The sequence below is a fragment of the Podarcis filfolensis genome, assembly GCF_964270895.1.
Source record: "Podarcis filfolensis genome assembly, chromosome: 6".
Lineage (NCBI taxonomy): Eukaryota > Metazoa > Chordata > Lepidosauria > Squamata > Lacertidae > Podarcis > Podarcis filfolensis.
This window is the reverse complement of record NC_139609.1, coordinates 76,953,386-76,972,626: the sequence shown is the minus strand read 5'-3', so window position 1 is coordinate 76,972,626 and position 19,241 is coordinate 76,953,386. Positions and strand designations below refer to the sequence as shown.

General features: G+C 45.4%; 1 protein-coding gene across 1 annotated transcript in view; it reads left to right on the top strand.

The window, feature by feature from the left end:
* The window catches only part of RBPJL (recombination signal binding protein for immunoglobulin kappa J region like), a 47,585-nt gene extending 33,393 nt beyond the window's left edge, over positions 1-14,192 (top strand). Inside the window, exons 5-12 of the mRNA XM_083618835.1 lie at positions 149-258; positions 5,602-5,776; positions 7,719-7,856; positions 8,698-8,801; positions 9,381-9,521; positions 10,578-10,733; positions 11,790-11,893; positions 13,047-14,192. Coding sequence (XP_083474961.1) covers positions 149-258; positions 5,602-5,776; positions 7,719-7,856; positions 8,698-8,801; positions 9,381-9,521; positions 10,578-10,733; positions 11,790-11,893; positions 13,047-13,320 — 1,202 coding nt within the window. The 3' untranslated portion in view covers positions 13,321-14,192. The remainder of the gene's footprint in view (positions 1-148; positions 259-5,601; positions 5,777-7,718; positions 7,857-8,697; positions 8,802-9,380; positions 9,522-10,577; positions 10,734-11,789; positions 11,894-13,046) is intronic.
* Positions 14,193-19,241: the final 5,049 nt, after the last annotated feature.

The window sequence follows — 19,241 nt, the reverse complement described above, 5'->3', positions numbered from 1 at the left end:
AGATAAAAACTGACCACAAAGAATTCTTTGAGAATATCAACAAGCATGTGGACAGGGTTGGTTTTGCATATCAGGTGTAGCTATGTTGCTACTTCCTAGAGGTCATCATGAGATCTCTGCTTCACTTCCTTTCCTTTTCCTGCCAAAGATCCAAGAGACTTCAGTTCCAAAGTATGTGGCTATATAGGACTCGATGGCACAAGCAGCAGCCACGTGGAGACCCAGAAGCTAAACTTTGAGGAGCAGCTAGATTCCAAGGTAAGCTGCAAATTAAGGCTCAGTGGTAGAACATCTGCATTGCACACAGAAGGCCTCAGGTCAATCTCCAACATCTGTAGGTAGGGCTGGGAAAGAACCTTGTCTGAAACCCTGGAGAGCCCCTTGAGGTCACTGTAAACACACCTGAGCTAGATGGACCAATGGCCTGAGCTAGATGAACCACATCTGATCTAGATCTGATTTACATCTGCTCTACATCTCATCTCAGCTAGATCTGAGCTAGATGGACCACATCTTAGCTAGAACAAATCTCAGCTACATCTGAGCTAGATGGACCATCTGAACTAGACAGATCAAAGGTCTGACTCAGTATAAGGCAGCTCCCTATATTCCTAAGGTGGATCTGTTCCGGGCAGCTATGATATGTGTTGTTAATAAACTCAGTTCACGCTTTAAAAAAAATAATTATGATGATGGATCTCAAAACAACAATTTGTGCCTTTCATTGAACATATTTATGCTCATTCTTTTTTAAAACTGCTGCTGCTTTTTTTGCAGAGGTGGGTGCTATTTCCTGATTTTTTCAGTGATTTGAAGCATGGCCCAGTCAAATTCATTGTTTTCAATGGGAGACTTCAGTTTATACTGAATTTAGCCCACAAGAAACACTTGCTTAAATCTATTTGGCTTTAAGCCTGCTTTAAGTCCTATACAGTTAACCTGAGATAAGTCCCATTGAACTCTGAGCTTACTTCTGAGTAGGTCTGCATTAGATTGTGCCCTATTTGCCCTGCCCCATACATGCCATTCTTTTTCTCTGTTCGCTTTTACAGTATTTTACAGTATTTTAAATACTATAGTTTAGAGTGAAATCTTTTACATCTCGCAAGAGCAATTACCGGTACATATTAGAAATTGTTCCTTATCAACTGATCTGTGTCGAAACAATCCAAATGCAGCCTTGAGACATGCCAAGGAAAAAGATGTGGAGCATGGCTCGAGTTGTAGTGAGAGTTCAAACAAGTCGAAGCCTCATAAACAGTGACATTTTGCAAGAAAACAGAGCTCAAAGGGGATTGTTTGAGCCAAGGACTCAGGTACAGTCATCCAAAACCAGCAGGTGGTGTTATGTGTACAGCCATTCACAGGGTTCCACTGTGCACAGGGAGAAAGGCAAGGTCTATAACTTGTGTAACTTGGCACTATGTCATCATGACGGCTGATGTGCATGAAAGGTATAGATTAGCAGGGATCAGAATCAGAATCATACAACCCAGCCAGTGTGATCCTCACTGGGACTGCCAGTGAGTTAGAAGTTGGGCCTTTCCATCTGCCATGCAATGGCAGTTAGAATCCATTTACCGTAATTGTTGTTTGTTTGTTTGATTGATTGTTTGTGTTTTGTAAATTCTGCTCCTCGGCCAGATAAGGCTCCCAGATCAGATTATTTAAAAAAAAAAAAACCAACTCCCTGCCCTGATGCTTACAATTTTAAGAGGCAAGGCACAAAAGGAAAATGAACAGGAAGGGAGGAGGAAATAGGCAAACTCCAGCTCAAGTTTTTAGTTGTAAGTTCTAATGACGAGCTGGGATGGAAAAGAGACATCAAAAGTCACTGGTCTCTAATATAATAGCCCTGAATACCTTCTTTTTCCTTCCCTAATGCTGCCAGGTTGTTGGCAGTCTCATTGAACAAGCAAACTTTGTTGGTATTTTTGGGGTTTTTAAAAAGATTTTATTGGATTTTTACAGTTTTATATTCAATCAAACAACACAATATAACACTTGTCATATAAAAGAAAAAGAACCACCACCACCCCCAAGAGTTCCCTCAACTTCCCCTTCTGGTTCTTTAAATATTTACTACTTCTGCTTAATTATTACCTTATTTTTATAATCTTATACCTTAATATTCTTATTTTCTTATCAGTTTTATATCAAATTTTCCTTCATGATTACATCTTATAGTCAATTTCATTCCATGTTATCCCTACTTAACCTTTGATCTTATTTTCTTACTTGTGTTTAATCAAACCCTGCTAGTGAGTCCATATCTTTACAGTATTTCTGTAAATACAACATAAAAGGTTCCCAGTCTTTTTTAAATTCTTCATTATCATTATCATTGTCTCTGGTTCTTTCCATCAGTTTTGCCATTTCTGCATATTCCATAAGCTTGACTTTCCTATCTTCTTTCGTTGGTATCTTGTCATTCTTCCATTTCTGGGCTAGTAGAATCCGAGCCGCCATTGTAGCATACAAAAACAACTTCTTCCGCTCTTTTGGTAGTTCCTGTGCTATTACACCCAACAGAAAAGCTTCTGGTTTTTAAACAAAGGTTATTTTAAACATCTTCTTCAGTTCGTCATATATCATTTCCCAATAACTTTTAATTATTTTACAATTCCACCACATATGGTAAAATGTACCTTCTTTCTCTTTACACTTCCAGCACTTATTACCACTTGTTCTATACATTTTTGCCAGTTTGACAGGAGCAAGCTTGTTTCTTTTTAAAACTGCAAATCCCCCTCTGTGGTTTTGATAAAAATCCCTCCTCTGAAGCTGCTGTTTGCATTAGGAGAGAATCCATCATTGGCATTGCAGAACAGACGATGCATGCCACAGGGTTATACGGTCCTACAGACTGCCAGGACACAGGCTCACGCCTCCTTCCCTCAAGCCCTGGAAGTGTTTGCCCAGCTTAAGGAAGGAGGCAGAATGCTCTGACAGAGTCCAAGAGCCCTCCTGCTTCGTCCCCCACCACCCAAAAAAAGTGGCGGTACTGCGTACCAGGAAGAAAAAGCAGTGCCACAACCCAATATGAAATCTGAATGTTGTGAAATTTCGACACAGTGCTCGCATTTACCATCCTTCCCAGTTCTGATTCTATATGAGCTGTAGAGCCACTTTGGAGCTGAGCCACCAAAATATAGCCACCAGATTAAAAGGATTTGGGGTCAATTCCTAAAAATAAACGTGTGATGTTATTGGAACACCAAGTGATTTCCCATTACCACTCCTTTGCCATTGGATAAACAAGCATTGTGACATCTTAAACATGGCCTCAGCCAAGAGGCAAATGAAATACTGGGCTTGGTGTAGGGGAATTAAGTCTCTAGGGAGATCAGCTAGTGCCTTGAGCAGGAAGAGCCAACACCCATCTTGGATCGTAAAGTCTTGATAGGAGAATGATCCCTCAGGGGACTATTGCTTGAGAGACTAAAAGGCCTTTGGTTTGCTCAAATGTCTTTTGCGTTCCTGTAACGGAAACTTGCAGGAAGCCTTCCCCCGGACAGGCACACTGCCCTTGGATGAAGTCTAGTCTAGCATCATGCTACAGGCTGGCATGTGCCGCAAGGGCATATATGTCAGATGACATAGAGACTAGCCTACAAAATGTCAGGGCCCTAGGACAGGAGCCTCCCACTAGGAGGAAGAGATGGCAATTCACTTCCCACGCAAACCACGGCAGATGCCAACAGCTTAGTTCAGTCGATCAATCGCATGAGCTAACAGAGAAAGGGCCTTACTTTTTGTTGTTGTTAAAAATTTTTTTATTGAATTTTCAAAAGTTTAACATGTATACTTCAATGCCTGGCACCTTACATTTTTGCACACCGCTCCCTTCACAACGTTTTGCTGTACACTGAAGATGCTTTAAAATAAGTGTGAATGAGACAACTGTGAGTTCACCAATTCATGCATCATGCAGGTAGAATAATAAAATTGTGGAGTTCAAAGGGACCCCAGGGGTCATCTAGTCTAACCCTCTGCAATTCAGGAATCTCAACTAAAGCATTAATTTCAGATGGCCATCCAAATTCTGCTTAATAAACCTCAAATGAAGAAGAGTCCACCGCCTCCTGAAAGATAGCTACAGGTATCCACATAAAAATGCTCAAATGTTGACCATTTTCCAGAGGACTTGATCAAATGTATTGGTTCTCCTCTGCCTTCTTCTGCAGCATTCACAGTTTCTTCCTCCATAAAAGTCAGTTTTGTTTACTCCTTCACATCACTATCCTCTTGCATGCGGCCACCAGAAAGAAAGCCAGACTCTCCGGAGCTTCAAAGAAACCCATCTGCTTTCATCACTGCCTTTGTCCTTCCACAGCTGGTTTTCCGTGGTTGGTGATCTGCCAGGGATTACGCAGCTTGCAAAGCTGTAGGTTTCTGCTGGTGAACATAGATATTGCTCGCTGCCAAGCGAAAGTACCTTCTTTCGTTGGCAGATAAGCGGTGAAAGAAACCCCTAAATGGTCCCAAAAGATCAAGAGCGGGAGCGATAGCTTGGCACCTTTTGATAGAACCAAAATGTCTGCGGCATTATCTCCAGCCTTGGAAGAATGCTGGGACCAGGAGAAGGGCCAAGAAGGCTACAGAAGGGACCTTTGTCTCTGCAATGCTTAACTCATTGTGAAAGCAAAGCCTATCAGAAGAGAGGGAGAGGGAGAGGGAGCGCCAAGATGACTGGGAACTGTAAACCTAGGAGATTCCTTGGGCTATGCACAGCCAATTGCACGTGAACATTAATTTTCCATTTGGATTTCCCTAACCCCAAAGTAAATAAAGCCTGCCCCATCCCCAAGTTTTTCATCCCACCTGTAATAACATCTCTAATCACATTCCCCTTTAAATGAACCTCAAAGGGCTGTGAATGGTGACCATTATGAGTTCTGCTGAGAGTTGCTTTGTCCCACATTTCATTCTTGTTGGTGACAAGCCGAGCTAATGATAGTTCACGCTGATGTGATTCCCTGAGAAGGCCAGTTTGTTTTCCTGCTCATTGGTCCTGGAGACAAAAACGATGCCTTGCCATCTCATTTCTTTCTATTTCTTGCTTGGAAGGTTCCTTTCCCCCACCATCCCTTCCTTTCATCTTGTTAAAACATTGCTGCTTTTTTCCTGTGGGTTGTATAACCTAGTCTCTCTATCAAAGCAAGATGGTTTGTAATCCAATTTACACAGTTGCTGTTAAAGTCTTCCTGTTCTGCACTTTGAAGATGCTAACAGTTCAATCATGTTTGTGCCTACCTGTAAGTAAGACCCTTTGAGTACAATGGGCTTTACACCAAGGTAAGTGTGGTCCTCAAGCTTTTTTTTCTCTGGGCCCCACTTTCAGGATAAAAAAGTAGGTTTTTTATTCATAAGAAATGCATTGGGAAACAAAAAGAAACAACTCCTAGCACTGCTTGATTTATAACATAGAACAGAACAGATTTAAAATATAATCATGGGATGTCGAGAAAGTATAAAGTAATGCAGCTACATAAGAACATGCATCATTCCCAAAATATAAGTATAAACAAGCCTCTTCCACCCTTTGAGAACCACTGGTGTACAGGATTGTAGCCATAACAATCCCCCTCTTTGATGCAGGTGTTCAGCTGTGCCAAAGCTCTGTACATTTCAGACTCAGACAAGAGGAAGCACTTCCGGCTGGTCGTCAATCTCTTCTTCAGCAACGGGCTGGAGATCGGCACGTTCCACAGCAAGCTGATCAAGGTGATCTCCAAGCCCTCCCAGAAGAAGCAATCCCTGAAGAATACAGACTGTAAGTGGACATGGGCTCCTGGGTGCCAGTGGAAGGAGCCTTCCTTGTGTTTTTGGAGGCAGCCACCTTGCCAGGAAGCCACAAGATAGGATGGTAGACTGGTTGTAGTTGGAGAAGGTAACACAACAGGCTAGGAAGGAGGCATAGCGGGGAGGTAGAGCACATGCTTAAAAGGAGCAGATGGGAGAAGCTGGTTCAGACTCTGAATCTGAGATCCCAGATGGCTGCTACCAATAAGTAAGAGTAGTCCAGAGGTGGGAAACCTTTCTCAGCTCAAGGGCCATGCTTCTTCTGGGCAGTCTTCTGAGGGCCATGTGCCGGGCAGGAAGGCCAAAGACAAAAGTGAGCAGAGCAACCAATGTATCATGTTCCTTTGTTCAGTAGGCTAGCTTCTACACTTACTCTGTATCCTCCATCCCAGACCCTCCAAGTGTCCCTGTTTTCCAGGGACAGTCCCGGATTTACAGAAGCTGTCCAGTTTCTGATTTGAACCCAGAATGTCCAGCTTTTCCTTAGGATGTCCCTATTTTCATCAAAGAAATGTTGGAGGGTGTGGAGTTATCTGACCCCCATGCCATCTGAAGGCAAACCTGTACAGTGGTACCTCGGGTTAAGAACTTAATTCGTTCTGACGGTCCGTTCTTAACCTGAAACTGTTCTTAACCTGAAGCACCACTTTAGCTAATGGGGCCTCCTACTGCTGCTGCACCGCCGGAGCACAATTTCTGTTCTCATCCTGAAGCAAAGTTCTTAACCCGAGGTACTATTTCTGGGTTAGCAGAGTCTGTAACCTGAAGCGTCTGTAACCCGAGGTACCACTGTATAGGGAATAATTTTTTAATGTTTAAGGTTTTATTATATATGTTGGAGGCCACCCAGAGTGGCTGAGGCAACCTAGTCAGATGGGGGGGGATAAATAGTAAAACATCATCAACAACAACAACAACAGTGGAATAGGGTGTCCCTGTTTTCAGTGGAGAAATGTTGGCAGGTATGCCATCCAGAAAAACAAGTGGCATTATCAGAGCTCAAGGACACATTCCAGCCAAGCAAAAACTCTCAAGGAAGGTGTGAAGGAGGGCTGTTGAGGGGTGTGGCCTGGGGAGAGTTCTAAGAGTCAGATGGAGAGGCCTGGAGGGGCCACAATCAGCCATCAAGCTTGAGGTTTCCACCTCTGGGGAATATAGATGGACAAATATTCTGACCTAGTATTAGGCAGCTTCCTATGTTAAAGCAAGAACGTGTCAGCTTCAGGAATCGGATCCCTCCCCCAGTGGCAGTAATTAATCAGATCAAACGAAAGGAGTGTTCTTACCAGTTAGTTTCTTTAATAATCACAGCGAGAGACAAAGGAATGCATATCTCACCCCCTCCATCCCCATTAATCTATGTCACTCCTACGTCGGGTAATCTGAGCTTGCTGCCGTTGCGCTCTCTGTTCTATCACCCTCAAAGCCCATCTAGTCCTAGGCAAAGGGGGGTCAGGAATGCTGTCCAAAGACACTGAATCTGCCAGCTGTCTCTCTCCTGGTGTTTCCTCTTCTAGCTGTTCCTTACCCAGTATCTCCAAGCTTACCCCCTCAGGACTATGCCCCTCTGCAAACCACTGTTCTAAATCAATGCTGTCCTCCTGCCCTTGGGAAGGTTCAGGAGAAGGGGGGGCAGCTCCCATCATTTCTTCTCAGTCCAGCCCCTGACAGAACATCTGGCAAAGGAGGAAAATGCTACTGGAGGACAAAATATCTGGGGTTGCAGAAGTGGAGTCTTCAGCAACAGCTTCCCTGAATCCTGCACATGTTGACTCCTTGCACGAATCTCACTGTGTTCATGGGGCTTATTCCTATGTAAGCGTGTACAGGGCTGCAGCATTAAACCTGGACTTAGCCATTTACATCAATCTCTTCCCTGATGCTCTCCTTCCTGTCCCCCTGCCACCCCACAGTGTGCATTCCATCCGGGTCCAAGGTCTCCCTCTTCAACCGCCTGCGCTCCCAGACTGTTAGCACCCGGTATCTTTCGTTTGAGGGTGGCGCCTTCACAGCAAGTGCCAGGCAGTGGGCAGCCTTTACACTTCATCTGGGTGAGGCTTGCTAACGACATGCTCATTTTTAATCACTAATAATGTGGGGACGTCGGTGCTTCTGACCTCCCAGCCAGTGGCATTGCAACATTCGGTGGCATTGTGCCCAGGAGTGGGTGGCAACCTAGCCCAAAATAAAAGCGGCTAATTAAGGCTCGGCAATTAATCAAACTAGGAAAATTAGCATCCGTTGTAACGTCCCTGTTGAAGTTATAAATATGTTTGGGGCCAGGGTGGACTGCTGCATAAGAGTTAAAATGACCAAGGGATGACAGTTTTGTGTAAGGGATGGATGAAATATGGTTTGGAAGGAGACACTGTTTTGTGATTGCTATCTGGGTACTGAAAGTGAGTCTATATCAATGGGAGTGCATTCTGGGGGCCACAGGCCAAAGCTGGGGGGGACCATAAGCAAAAGAGGGAGGAGAAACAGGTGGAACTCTTACCATTGTACAATAGGCTACATTCCAGGGACACAAGTGCCAAAGGTTAACACATTCCCAGACCCCTCCATCTAGGCAAGCAAAAGGCATTATCGCAGCTCAAGGATGCTTTGCAGCCAGGCAATAGTATTCAAGGAGGCCATGGGGCAGGGCCAGTGAGGGGTGGAGCCTTGGAAGAAGGGGTGTGGCCTGGGGAGGGGTCTGGCCTGGGGCCAGACAGAAAGGTCTGGAGGGCCACACTCAGCCCCCCAAGCCTGAGGTTCCCCACCCCTGTCTTAAAACATTTTGTCAAATAAGGCACTCCTGTTAAGTCCCCCCTTCTTGCCCTTTGCATTTAGCTTTTCACCTTTTTCTCACTTTTTCTTCTTTTCTTTTCTCCCATCCTTGTTTATATCAAGCGGGTGAGTCCCAGGGTGAGTTCCCCCTGCGAGAAGGATACATTCACTATGGTTCCACCATTCGCCTCATCTGCACAGCCACCGGCATGGCCCTGCCCCCTCTGGTAAGGACTGGCAGTCAACTGGAAATCAAAAACCAAGAATCCATCTTAACACTCTCTCTCTATATATATATCTCTCTCTCTCTCTCTCCTCTCATTATCCGAAATTCAATACACTATGCCATGCATCCTGTGCCTCACCAAATTTTGCAATGGCTGCCTCCTCTTCTAGCTCCTCTCCCTCCCCAGGAATTTGGCATGGTTGCCACATTCCACCAATTAGTATATTTTCAGCCCATCATGTCCGTTTCACATCCTATGTAGTCCATGTCCTAAATACATTCCATCCAGGTTCAGCATTCAATCTGCAGTTAAAAAAACAAAAACACCCTTCATGAAAATCCATATTACGTTTAATGTCATATTCCACAAAATATGTGTTGTGCACTAAAGTACATTTTTAATGCACATTTTATGCGTCTTTTGAACTGAGAACCATACAGCAAAATCTGGAGATAACCTTCTAGCCCCATCCTAATAATTCAATAGAGCAGTATCCTAAGGACAATACCAGAATAAAAAACATGAAGGGTTCCCCCCCCCCCAGCTGCTGTTAATCCAGGTGTATATTCATCTCCCCAGATCATTCGGAAAGTTGCTAAGCAATCAGTGATGTTGGATGTGAACGAACCTGTCTCTCAGCTGCATAAATGTGCGTTCCAGCTGCATGGCACTGACCGGATGTACCTCAGCCTCTCCACAGAGAAAGTGGTCCAGTTCCAGGTAACAGGGATGGCAGACAGAACTGAGGGGTCAAGTGAGATACCTTCCACCCCATCAACATATTGCTGTATTATTTAATTTGGAATCTGTGCCACAGGACTAGAGCAGAGCTGAAATCATTTCAGAATTCCTTTTTTTAGTAACAAGGAGGAGGAGAAACTTTCGGAATTTTCAATGTCCCTGAGAAAAAGAAGACAGAATTTTGCAGAATTTTCTGTGAACATTCTCAACCATTTTCGTGGCAGTTGCCATTCTTACATGCAGTGCCCCAAATAATGACAAGTCCCAGACATTGTGGAAGATGCAAAATGGTGGCCTGGCTGCTGCCAGTGCTAGTGGTATTGCTACTTGCAGTAGGGTGGTGGGAAAATGCTTAGAAAGTACGTTTGTCACTGCCGTTGCTAATGGTAAGTGAACCCTGGATTGAGAAATTGTTAGAGAATGTCTCCTCCCCTTGGAATATTTTTTTGGAGAAATCCCTATTTCTCTGTCCACAAATATAGTATTGGACAACAACTCCCACAACCACTGACCATTAGACATGGTAGCTGGGGCTGATGGGAGTTGGAGTCCAGCAACGTTTGTACGAATGTAGGAACCTGCCTTTCATTGAGCCAGCCCATTGATCCACCTCACTTAGCATTGTATACACCAGAACTGGATCTGGTTGGGAGAGCTGGATCCAGAAGCAGCCAACTCTCTATGGACCACTCTGACAGGTGTCCCGATGATCACTTCAGTGGCATCTGAAATTGAACAGTTTCCAGATGGCTAGCCTTGTTAGTCTAATACACTAAACTCAACATGGCACCTTAAAGACTGACGAATAGACTGTGCCATGAACTCTTGGGAGTGCTACAGACATAAAGCCCCCACATCAGAAATGCACCTCCTGGAGGGGGGGCCACCAGCACTGATGTGGGAACTGCCAATGTGATCCTTAATAATTCCAAGTAGAAAGCTGACCACAACCACACTGTTCAGGTAGCATAAACTGGGGTTTAGTTCAACTCCTCTTTTCTAAGTACCCAGTGAGGTTGTTGATGGTTCAAACAGGCATCACCATGTCCGAAGGAAGTGAACCGGGAGCTGCTGAACGACAGCTCTTGCTGGACCATCATTGGGACGGAAACCGCAGAATACACATTCAGTGACTGCCTCACTGGCATTCAGGATCCCGTGAGCCCGGTCCCTCTCATCACAGCTCTGGAGGTGAGTCGAGTTCTTCTGCTTTGTGAGGGAGTGAGAAAAATCTGGCAGAAACTTTGGCTTAACCTGCTTTAATGAAATATGGAATTATCCCCATTTCCTGGGATGCCACTCGTGATTACTTGGAGGAGATTAAATCACGCACCCATCTTCCCATGCTCAGGATACTCAGAAGGTACACTTCTTTCATTCTTTCAGTGCATGCTGATGGGTGCCAGGGGGCGTCTCATCTGGTTTGTCATTCTGACTGTGAAATTGGAAGATAGCAAGCAATTCTTCTGGCTGACTTAATGTAGACTACAAGGGTGTAAACTTGGGTATGCAACATGGGGGCCTCTTTGAGAAGGGAAGACAACTTTGAGAACTTGAAAACAGTAAACTTGTGGTTTATAAATGAACTACAGTTGTACCTTAGATCCCAAACACGTTTTGGCTCCGGAATGCCACAAACCTGGGAGTGAGTGTTCTGGTTTGCGAATGTTCTTTGGAACCCGAATGTCCGGTGTGGCTTCCGTGGCTTCCGATTGGGTGCAGGAAGCTCCTGCAGCCAATTGGAAGCTGCACCTTGGTTGTCAAACGTTTTTTGGAAGTCAAACGGACTTCCAGAATGGATTCCGTTCGACAACCAAGGTACCACTGTATATTGACACCACATGCTCTTCTGCAGCCTCTACATCCCTCAGATCTAATAAATGTTGGATGGAAGGCTGTTGCCTATTTTCTGTCCTCTTAATATGAAGACCGCTGTTTTATAGGCCCTATGTCAGATAAGAAATGTCCCAGGAATTTACGTTGGAAATGTGAGATAACAAGCTAGTGGTGTCATATAACCTCCACACCACCTTATCAGGATGAATGCTCAAGGAACAGGTGACATTGCATAGCCGCCACACAATTTTGTCCAAATATATCAGCAGGAATGCTCGATTAAGCAGCCAGTCTGGAATCTTGCTTTACTGTCAGAAGGTGGAAGGGGAAGAGGGAGGCGAGGCTGTGCTCTAACTTCATGATGAGATGTGTGTAACCTTTTCTCCCTGTGACTGGGTCTGCTTCTCACAGCTGGCAGGTGGAGGGGATGTGGCGATGCTAGAAGTACAGGGCGAGTACCTGCATGCAAACCTGAAGGTTTGGTTTGGCGATGTGGAAGCCGAGACAATGTACAGGTAAAGCAGAGAGACAATCTGTTGTGCAGACAAGGTGTGTTAACCTGGGCAGTTTCGCAGCCGCTATTTTTTGGGCATGTTCCAGACAATTGAGGCGTTCACACGTTACATTCAACAAGTGTATACTTGCTGTAAACTCACAGGGAGGAATTCAATGTAGCACTAAGCAGATCGCTCCATCAGCGCAAGCATTTCTCCTCTCCCTGAGTGCTGTTCCAGGGATCCTCCTGACCACCACCCAAGCCAATTTGGGGAGAATGGGGCATGCAAGGAGAGGAGGGAGAAAGCCCACTTGTTCTTGCAGAAGTCTTTGCATGGAAGATGTACTGGAAAGTGTGGGGTAATTGCTGGGTGTGGTGTCGTATAACTTCCCCACAAACAAATCCAAACAAATGTTCAATAAACAATGGGCATCATATACCTTATTTTTCGTTCTATAGGATGCACTTTCCCCCCTCCAAAAATGAAGGAGAAATGTGTGTGCGTCCTATGGAGCGAATGCAGGCTTTCGCTGAAGCCTGGAGAGTGAGAGGGGTCAGTGCACACCGACCCCTCTCGCTCTCCAGGCTTCAGGAAGTTATCCGCAAGCCTTTGCAGCAAGGCGGGAGTGCCCACCGGGCTCCCAAGGCTTGCGGATAGCAGCCTCCTGACCTGGTTTGGAGGCTGGCGGTGGGGGAAAGCAGTGCTTCTCCCCACCGCCAGCTCTACAAGCTTGGGAGACAGGCGGCGCTCCACCTCCCCGCTGTTCCCCGACCTGGTTTGGAGGCTGGCAGTGGGGGAAAGCAGCGCTCCCCCTCCAGCCCCGAAGAGCAAGTCGAAAGGAACCCAAAGCCTCCAGAGCCCAGCGGGAACTCCCACTAGGCTCCGGAGGCTTCGGGTGAATGCACCTTGAACGCACAGAACTCACCTTGACTTAGAGGGGGAGAACAAGAAGAAAAAAATTTTTTCCTGTTCTCCCCCTCCTATGGTCCGGTGCGTCCTATGGTCCGGTGCGTCCAATAGAGCAAAAAATACGGTAACTTCCCTGCTAATCAGGATGAATGCTCAGTGAAATGGGATGTCTGGAAGTGACTCCAATGTAAACCTTTGAGTCACTGCGGGGAGAAAGAAGAAACCCCATTTTTCTCGTGTTGTGCATTCTTTTCCTCCTTAGGAGTCCCAAGACTTTAGTATGCGTCGTTCCTGATATCTCTGCGTTCAGCCGTGACTGGAGGTGGCTGAGATACCCCATCACTGTCCCTCTCCTACTGTTAAGGAATGACGGCTTGATTTATTCCAGCACTTTCAGTTTCACATACACACCAGAGCAGAGTTTCTTGACTGGGCAACCAATCCTGCCAAAGGTGATGCAGGATTCTGACACCTTGCTTGATACCATCCATCAGGAGTTCACGAAGACTAACTTTCACCTCTTCATGCAAAGTTAAAGCCGGTGCTCTGTGTATGCCAGGATTCAAAAGGAGTTCAGAGGACAGGGGGACGCGCAGAGCAAAAGATTTGGCTTCCTGTGAATCTTAGCTTTAATTCTCATGTCTTATTTACGGCTGGGCGATATCTGGTTTTCAACGTCGTGATATATCACCAGCTAAACATCACGATATACCAGTATATCACGATGTCTAAAATAAGGATGGAGCTATGTAGAGGCATTGGCTGGCTTCACGGTTTTTCCTGCATTGTGATTTTTGCATAGCACACACACACACACACACACACACACACACACACACACACAATCATGATTCATGATATATTGCCAGGTCAAAAATTATGGAACAGATATTACAATATGGACTTCAAACAGGTTTTGGACAATATATTGATATATTGCTCAGCCCTAATGTATATACCTGAAAGTATGTTGTGAACTATATCACCTGTAAAACGCCAACACCAGAGAGGTGGCTGAATAAGATGGGCCTGTTGTGACTATCAAGGCTGAAAAAATTGTGCAAAATAGCATTCTATTATACATTACGTGGAAATCATGAAATATTGTTCAACTTATACAGGTTGCAGAATTTCAACTTTTCCAAGTGCAGAATCTGGATTTCTTGGACATTACGAGTTAAAAATAAATAAATAGCACTTATTAGACTGCAGTGACAAAAGAACATAGTTGCAGAGCAGCAGCATCTCATGCCTGTATATGAAAAGACACTTTCATTTGATGGTCACCTGGACTTGAACTGTTTCTTATGGAGATGATATGCTGCACTATCTGTGGAATGGGGATGCCGGGATGTATATGTTTCATTGCATTTATTTGAAACTTAAATAAAAAAAAAAATAGTGGATTGTACATACAGCAGTTGTTAGAAATTTTTCAGATGACCAGACACCTGCATTTCAAGATAAATGTTAATTTTAAAAAATTAATATTAAAATTAAAGTACTTGTAAGGTGACTTGAGGGCTGCAGTGCTGCCTCTGTCCTTTTAACCATTTCTTAGAAAAGCTTCAGCACAGGTCAATCCCAGGGGCCACATGGCTTGTTGCTGCCATGGGCTTTGGATTACAAGAGCAGGATCTGGATCATCAAAATCTGCCTGGATCTGCAGTCCAATTTCAAGCGATTCCTCTCTCATTCCTGGATGCACACCCCCCAACCTGCCAGCTAAGGTGGGGCCTAACCCTACATCTCCCCTGTCCAGTCCCACTTATAGGCAAACACACACATAGCTGTTTTTTAATTAATGAGTCCCTAGCGGTTTTGGAAGGGCCTCAAGAGGCATCCAAATTCCATGGATGCACAAGATACCCACTGTACACATGTTGCGGGCTTTGAAGATTAATTTAGAACCTTCGGGCGAATGCAGCATCAAAGGGCCAATCATAGATTCTGAAGCATGTTGCTTTAGCATTAGGAGCTTATTTAGAAAGCTGTGCGGTGCCAAAACCACACACTGGCTTTTAACCTGTGTTGAACTCCTGAAGGCCTACAGAGGAGCCCGGTGGAAAGAGACCGCAGCCCAGTGAGCGTCAGCATCCTCAAAGTGCCAGGCGAGTCGTGCCAACAAGAAGCCCTTTCTCTGCTTCCCCCGATCGCGACTCCAAGGCTGGAAGAGTCTCTTGTACATCAGTGTGTCTTGTGGGTGCCGCGGAAAGCTGTGGCTGGCGCATTTCGGGTTATTTTGTGCCGGTGGTTTCAGAGAGATGGGCTTCCATGCTGCTTTGTGTCAACGTGGGTGTTGTCAAAGAGTCGTTTGCTCAGAGGAAAAAATGGAATGAAATGAAAATCTGACCTTGTTAACACCTGGCCCACCCTTTCAACTCCAAAGAAACCCCAGTGATGCCCCAAAGCTATTTTGTTCCCAACTGTTGCCCAGTTCAACAGCAGACCCATGGCCAAAAAAACATAAGGAACCTGACATTTATAGGAGGGGGCTGTCAAAATCTTACTTATTAGAGGGGATAGTCAAATAAATAATTGAACTCGCACAGGTTACTGCTAGCAGAATGGTATTCACACACACACCCTTTGCCTATGTGTAATGCACACCATCCCTAAATATGGTCCAGAAGATTGGTGGGGACCCCTAGAAGAGATTTCAGAGGGCACACACAGGAAAGGAAACTTCTCAAGGAAAGTTCTTGTGCTGCTGGAATGTTGGCCTCAGGTTGAATGCAACCTTACATTTTTATGTTATACGTTCAGCATAAGGGGCTCCGAGAGGCAGATGGGGCTTCGCCAACCTGGGAACAAAGCCCATCTAGGAGAAGGAAAACTCTGGTCCTAGACCTCCGCTGCCTTGTGGGATATCTTCAGGAGAAGAACAGTCTAAGTAGTAAGTCCTGCACAAATCCAGAGTGACGGTTGGATGGCAGCTTGTACGCCTCCTTATGGCAACTCCTGCACACCAAGCTGGTGCCAAACATATTGCTCTGCTTTCCTTTGGAGCACATCAGTGAGGCCCAGATGGGGGTCTTGTTGTCTGGGCAGCCCAGAACCTCCATACACACTGTTGTGCCCCAGGGAGGTCACTCCACTGCTGCTAACGCAGCAGTTTAACTTCACCCCTGGAAGCTAGCTCCATTGTCTCTTGAGACAGACAGGTGCCAACAACAAATGCTGCCTCTTTGTAGCAGTGGTGGGACATCTATGGCCCACAGACCTAACTGGGTCAACCAGACCTCCCCATTCCTTGGCCAAGCCACCCCCACCTAACTATATGATGTCAGATATTATTTCAAAACACGTGAAGGGGGGGAAATAGGTCAACGGATGGCCTTCTGCTGACTGGTGGGTCTGTCCACATGCCAATCTAGCCAGATGTAGGGGCAGATAAGGATCCAGCCCATCATTTGGATCCACTTCCCCACCTCTGCTTTAAGGAACTGGTGTCGTAGGATGGGGCCTTGGTGTCAGTTGACTGAAGGTTGACAGGCAGAACACTGGACCTGACAGCTGAAAGCCCTCTTCAAGATCTCACTGCATTACACAGAGACCCATCCAGCAGCTTCTGTGGGCTTGCATTAGATTTTTATTAAATGACTGTGGCTGAAATCCATCCACACCCCTTAGGAAATGATGGGCTATATAAATCAATCTGCAATAAACCTAGGGAATGTTGCCATTCCAGGAGGCTGCTGTTCTGACTCTGAACTCTGTGAGTCAGATGAGAGTGTCTCCTGCATTTTGGCAGGGATCGCGGTCCCCTGAGACTAGCTCCCTGTATTCTGCCCTACATCATGGTGTGTTCCATTTTTAGCTTATGAAGTGAAAATAAGGCCACTCTCTGCTCACCAGCTCTCCCAGCCAAAGTTGATTTTGCTTCAGATTCAAGGACAGATATATTGCAGAGCGGAACTCCAGAATACGTTGGCTGTTTGGGGGCCCCTTGGGCATTAGCCATGAATAGTACCATATAAAGACTTGGCCTGTTTAGTAGCAGCAAATATAATTGCTAGTTTCAGTTGCCGGACAAGGGCAAAAGAGATGAACAAGCAACATGCAGTAATTTAAAGTCCACTCTGTTTCTTTCTTTATGGGTAGTATGTTGGCAGAACAATCTATCTTTCTGTACAATAATGCAAAGTGGTTTTTTAGGCACCCGAGTCCACCAGATTTCCATTCTGCTTCCTTCAACCTCCATGTCTATGGGTGGAGACAGATGTATTACTGAAACATGAGTCACAGAGCACCTCCAGAAAGCCATTTTACGGCAAGTGTATTGTGGAATGTTAATGACAACACATTCATGTTGGATTTATTCTGCTTTGGTTTGTTCTGTGGTGCTTCCCCAAACCTACCACATTATTGCTGTCTGGAGGGCCTATAGTGCAATAAAGGCGGAACAAAAATCACCCTAATATGTCCATTTGATGAACATTTTAACCTAAAATAGACCCTATATCTGCATTTGGCACAGTTTGTGACCAGAAATCTGTACTGCAAATTTCAGAGAAAGGTGGAAACGGAAGGATAACTATGTTCCAATCCATTTATTAGTCCAAAGAGTGCAGAACAGAATCTCTCAGAACTTACTATGAAAGAGGAAAAGGTACATTTGCACCGAAAATAGTAGAATTGCTTCCAAACAGGCCTCTACCTGTCCCATCTGGGTTCACTCACTATTTCACTTTTTCAAAAGTGCTCTGGAAGAGTTGCCTTCAGTTTGAGGTGGTATCATTTCGTTGTTTGCTTTAAATGTGAACGTGCCAGACAATACCCATGCGCAACTTACGACACCCAAAGACGATTGTGAAATACAATATAAAAATAACTCCCAGCATATGAAACAGAGGCTGGATCTAGACACATCGAAGAAGCATTTCAGTTTAAAGCATTGTAAATTTAAACAGGGAAAACAGGTAGAGAAAAACGGGACTCCATGTCGCCATCTGGGGGGGCAATGTTATATCGCACATACAAATCGCTTTTGCTTTACCAGTCTAGCCGAGTCCCAGTAGGGGTATATATGTGACAACTACACATAAAGAGCTACACTGAACATTACAACTCCCTGTAGTGAGCTTGGTTTTTGCAACATCCCTAAAATGAGTGCAACTCAGCTACTGGGCACTCTGAAGCCTAGAAGAGGTTCTTTTATTGCCCTGATAATATTTCCAGAGCCCCTAAAAAGCTGCTTTGCTAGCATTTATAGTTAAAAGCTATACATGCTTCAAGAAATTGGCTCAGATGCTGCGGCCAGCTAAATCAATATTTGCCCATTGGGAACATAGACTCCATGTGAAAATTATGTTCGGAGAACTTTTCAAGGCAGTGCCCCCTGGGAACAACTGGTTCAAATCGACAGGGGGAGGCCAAGAACAGCAAAAGGAAGGCTTTGTCTGCACACATACCCCTGTTCATTTCGCTCTTCTTCTCGTTTTGTTTGTTCATCATCTTAGGCAAGCAAGAACGGCAATATTATGTTGGGTCCTCGTTCTATCCAGATGAAGTGTTTCAGCTGAAGCAGTTGTACAGATAAACTCCATCTGTACATCCTGCTCCAGAGCATACATCAAAGGATGATCCCAATGACCTGCATCATTTCTTCCGTGTGAAGTTCAGAAAGTACTGTTGATATATTTTTGGAGATGAATTTCTCATCCACAGATCCAGGTATGTTTAAAAAAACAAAATAAAGTAATTCAGAGAACATCTTGTCCTTAGTAGACAGGTCAGAACTCATGTTTAGCTATATATACACCAGCAACCCAATCCTATTTATTCAGAGATAACTTTAACTGGCTTCAATATGGCTTACCAACCACAGTCATACCTCGGGTTGAAGTAGCTTCAGGTTAAGCATTTTCGGGTTGTGCTCCGCGGCGACCAGGAAGTAACGGGGTGTGTTACTTCTGGGTTTCGCCGCTCACGCAGACACTCAAAATGACATCACATGTGTAATGGGAATTGGGGTTGCTTGTGCGTAAATTCCAAACTGCTCCCAGCTGTTGGGGTAGCTAAACCTTTCCCTGATTTGACAGCCCTTACAAGGCGACTGTCTCAGTCACTGGCAGAATCCGTCAGTGGGCGTTCCCTGAACTTCTTCCAACATAAAAGCTGTTTGACGCCAAGTCTCCTCCTAGCCTCCCTGCACGGAAGTCTCCTGCGCAGGGTGGGCGTGGCCAGCGGAGGTCCTGGGCTCTACCCGCTGGACCCTGTGGAAGGGTCTTGGAGCCCTCTCTCCGAAGACCTTCCCTCCTCCCCTTCTTTCCTGGTGTCACGCCGATTTCCTTCCCCAAGGGAAGTGTTCTCCCTCTCCCTGCTGGTCCCTTCTCCTGCATCGTTGGAGAGCCCTACCTCCACTCTGGGCTCCGATGTCAGTTCCCTGACAACATGCATGCGCGGAAGCGGCGAATCGCAACCCACGCAGATGCGCAGATGCGGGTTGCGTTCT